At 39.1% G+C, this 4180-nt stretch overlaps 1 protein-coding gene across 1 annotated transcript; it reads right to left on the bottom strand.

Moving 5' to 3' along the window:
* Positions 1-963: 963 nt before the first annotated feature.
* On the bottom strand, positions 964-3483 carry LOC149165348 (uncharacterized). The gene is made up of 3 exons (XM_089432291.1): positions 2284-3483; positions 1583-2068; positions 964-1475 (listed from the first exon to the last, which is right to left on the bottom strand). Exons 1-3 carry the CDS (start codon positions 2882-2884, stop codon positions 1186-1188), a joined length of 1377 nt encoding a protein of 458 aa, XP_089288417.1. The 5' UTR covers positions 2885-3483; the 3' UTR covers positions 964-1185.
* Positions 3484-4180: the final 697 nt, after the last annotated feature.

Consider the following 4180-nt stretch of genomic DNA (forward strand, 5'->3'; position numbering starts at 1 on the left):
GTGAGAATATCTTGCCCTGATTTTATAACTGCAAAACACCCTTGTCTGAAGTTATCTATGGGCACTGAACACTGAAAGTACACAACTAGAATCATGGCAATCTTTTGGGAATAATCAGCTCTAGCTAGATGAAGTTTCCAATAGTTTGGTAATGTTCCAAGACTTGTCCATCAAGCTTTTCTCTGACAACCTAGCACAACTTACAGATCTAGGATTTATAAGCCTTCTATGACTAGGATTCCTAGCTCTGTGCGAAAAAAGTCATGGAACCATGACAAACTATTGCAAACTTCAACCAGCCAAAGAAAATTACTCACAAAAGTACTTTCAGAGTTTAATGCTCAGAGAGAAATCCAGACAAGGGTAAAGCTTTATTCTACCCAAAAGTTGTACTATCTACAAACCATCTTCAAATGTCCAGGTATGGTAATTTTAACAGGAATTCAACCATGTAAACTATATGCCAAAGTGAGTCCAGTGTTACCCAGAGTTTCAAGCCTAACAACAATAAAATAAAATGTATTTTCCATCGAAATATCAGCGTAGTTACTATAGACATGGCAACTGACAGATGATAAGAAAATCACCCACTGGAAAATCTCAAAGGGAGTGAGACGAGTTATTTAAAGGAATGCCAGCTTCGCTTCACAGAATAGCGTGGAAACGTGTTTGAATCAAGTATCCAACTATATTTCATTAATGGAGGAGCAGTGTCTTTATAATTACATTGGGTTATAATATTCTGTGCTCAATCTGAAATATCTTTGACAGTATCGTCCTAGATCTATAAGGATACCCGAGCTTTAAAGGGAATATGGGATCCAATAAACTCAGAAACCAAAAATTTATAAACAAGAACTCATGCATTTGTCAAGGGACATAATGAGAGATTTTCAGTTAGACTTTATTATTCGCGAATAATATATACAATTTGTAACACTCCATGATACATACCAGGAGCCATGAGCTCATGCCAGAAAAAGTTCAAGGCTCTTCTTTCTCCTTGTATGACGAGTACCATGATCACCACGCGCAGATAAAGCAGAATATATTCTGCCAACAAAATTCTGCGCGCAGTGTTTCTTGTTCCATAGATTAATTTCTTCTCTTCTGAACAATAGTTTGCAGAATCCGGTTGAAAAATACTTTAGAAAGAAGAAAAATTCCATCGAACCCATTTCTGCTTCAGGTTGCACCCACTCCTAGGAAGTCAATAAAAGGCCGGCTTGTGGTGATATCGTTCTGAGCACTTTTATTGAAAATCCATGGTTTCTTGCATTCTTGTGAGCTATCAGTTGCTGATAATGCAGAAGATGCCTTTTCGGCGTCCAGATAACCAAGCTTGGGGTCTGTTACATTAATGGAGGGGGGTGTGAAATGAAAGGGAGCCTTGTCACTTGCCGGCTGTTCAGGAACAGGAAATTTATCCAACAAATACCGTCTTTCGAATGGTAAATTCGCAGCCCCCTTGGCACCTGAGATTGCAGACAACACCCAGGAGGGTTTTACACATTTTAAAAATCGAGATTTTGATACATTTGAACATTAGAAAAAATGAAAATACCAAAGTTTACTATTAAACCTGAGAAGTAATCGAGCGACTGCACTGCACCACCAAAGGCTGAAGCAGACTTGATAGCGTAATAGCTAGGGATCCTGGTATGAGAAGAAGTTAATGAGAAATCTGAGCTCGAGAAAGAAGAAAAGTCTCTCGAAGGTTCCAAGAAATTAATGGAAGAAGTGTTCCCTCCATGGATGCTACTGAATTGGTAATGTGAATTGGGTTCATTAATGCAGGCCTCATTTTTCTCTCTTCTCTGCTGCAACACTTGTGGTTTTCTCCTTCTGTAAGCACTGGATTGTTCCCTGAGTTTTCTAGCCATGATTACATGCCAGTGGTTCTTGACAGCATTATCAGTTCTTCCAGGGAAGAGCCTTGCAATCATGGCCCATTTGTTGCCATAGAGACGATGAGCAGCCAGAAGCCGATCCTCTTCCTCTTCACTGAAAGGCTTACGGTTGATTCTGGGGTCCAACTGGTTAAACCACCGCAGCCTGCAACTTTTTCCTAGACACAAGATACAGACTTTCAGAAACATTAGACTTAAAAACTAAAACATTGCATTTTATTCAAACCCCTAGAAAACATAAAAGATGGTTCTGGACCAACAATTTATGATCTGATTAATGGGCAGACCAGAAAGCAACTTATGATGTGACATTAGCAAAATCCCTATGAATCACAATAGTCTAAAATCAATCAAACATAAAAATAGTTTCTACCGGATCTGCCCTCGAGTTTTTCTGCAATCAGGTTCCAGTTCTGAGGCCCATACTGAGCGACCAGCTCCTTCAGCTTAGCATCCTCAGCAGGTCTCCAATGGCCTCTAGCACAAAGCTTAGACTGCCCAGAATCTGGCAGTTCTTTGCCAGCAGAATTCTCCAATACCTCCTCGCTTCCCATGGCGTTGTTCTCCTTCATAATGTACTGATCTTGGCCACTGTAACAGTTCTCGCCATCATCATCGTTCTGGGAACTGGAAATGCCCTCCATGGCCCAACCACCATGTTCATGCTGCTGTTGCTCCGAAGGGCTCAATACCTGGAAAGCGATCTCGCTTCTGCACTGGCTTTGGCTTTCAGCAGACAGGGATATTCCTCCTGCACCTGCGTTAATGCAGGAGGCGTTACCTGCAGCATCGCCATTACCATATTTTTTCTCAAGTTCCACCACATCATCTTTCCCGAACAGATCAAACGTCAGAGGCTTGGGAGGTGTTACCATGTTGCAGCTCCCTTGCAGCCACTGAGGTCCTTTTTCCACTTGGGGTAGACACATGGTCCTATCTATATCAAACTCTCTCACCGAGCTGGAAAGTTTCATCACAACAGCACCCCCAAATTCTTTGAAAAATATGAAACAAAACAATGACACCCCCACGAAACTAACCTAGCCTAGCGAAAAGAAAGAGATCAAATCTCAGCTCAGAAAACTGCAACTCTACTGCTTTTTTTCTTCCCGACACCTGTTCATAGGGGCTTTATACCAGAAATCCAAAACCCACACGACTCTCTCTCTCTCACACAAGTTATTCACATCACCATGACGGACCACCACCGTGACCTTGACCTGAAATTCAAAAAACGGCCATCATCATGCGCCCGTGTGGTGTGGTGGAGCGTAGAATAAACTGAAAATGCTGCACCCTCCCCCTCACTCCTCCCTAAATACTACCTGTCATGGCGCAGTCTGTCTGTGTGTCTCGACAACAACACCCTACTTGTGTCCTCTGCCTATTCATAGCGATGTCACACCGACCTGTCCACAACACGACTTATACCAAATACCAACCCATTCAATCCTAGGAAACCGAGTTGAAAAATTCTAACCATACCTCTTACACTCCTACACATTGAAAACCAAGGTCTCCTCCCAGTGTACTGCACCGATTCCGATCTCCTCAAAACCCTAAACAACCCAATTACCACTGCCACATCCTATGCTCTTTATATATTTTCCGCCACCATATTGACTAACGCTTCTTTCACCAGTCGGAACACAATGATACTATTCGGAAAGGGAGTCGGATAATTTAACCCAAAAAAACAGTTATGACTTTGTCTTAATTTCCCTATTTTTTTTTTCAAATTTTGTTATCAAATTTAAAAGAAATTATGACTCGGTCAAAATTAGCGAATTCCTTTCCCAAATTTTACTATTAAATCTATTAAAATTACAAGTTTTTAGAGTATAATTAAATTTAACTATCTAGAAAACACACCTATATATATTTTATTAAACTTTTTTTTCTATTATTTTTCAAAATTTTGTTATAATTGAAATTTGTTATTATGAATTTGTCAACAAAATATATTTTTTTCGTGAAAAAAAAAAGAAAGACTTGAATAGAAAAATTTGTAGAATATTGAAAATAAGGAATTACATAAATAAAAAAAAAGATGGTAGAGTATGTACACTTTCTTAAATTTTAGTTTTAATAATGAAATTGCTATACAAAAGTGGATCCCTTGTTCCATAAATAGATTTAAATAAAAATCAAAACTCAAATATTTATATAACATAGTCTAATTAATAAAAAATGGCTCTTTTCTGGATAGTTTGTTTCCTAGTGAACAACATGTACTGTGAGAATAAGAAATTGCATACTTAAATAGAAAG

Source organism: Pinus tabuliformis, chromosome 5_1, assembly GCF_031772625.1.
Source record: "Pinus tabuliformis cultivar Carrire ecotype Pingquan chromosome 5_1, CPIR1, whole genome shotgun sequence".
Lineage (NCBI taxonomy): Eukaryota > Viridiplantae > Streptophyta > Pinopsida > Pinales > Pinaceae > Pinus > Pinus tabuliformis.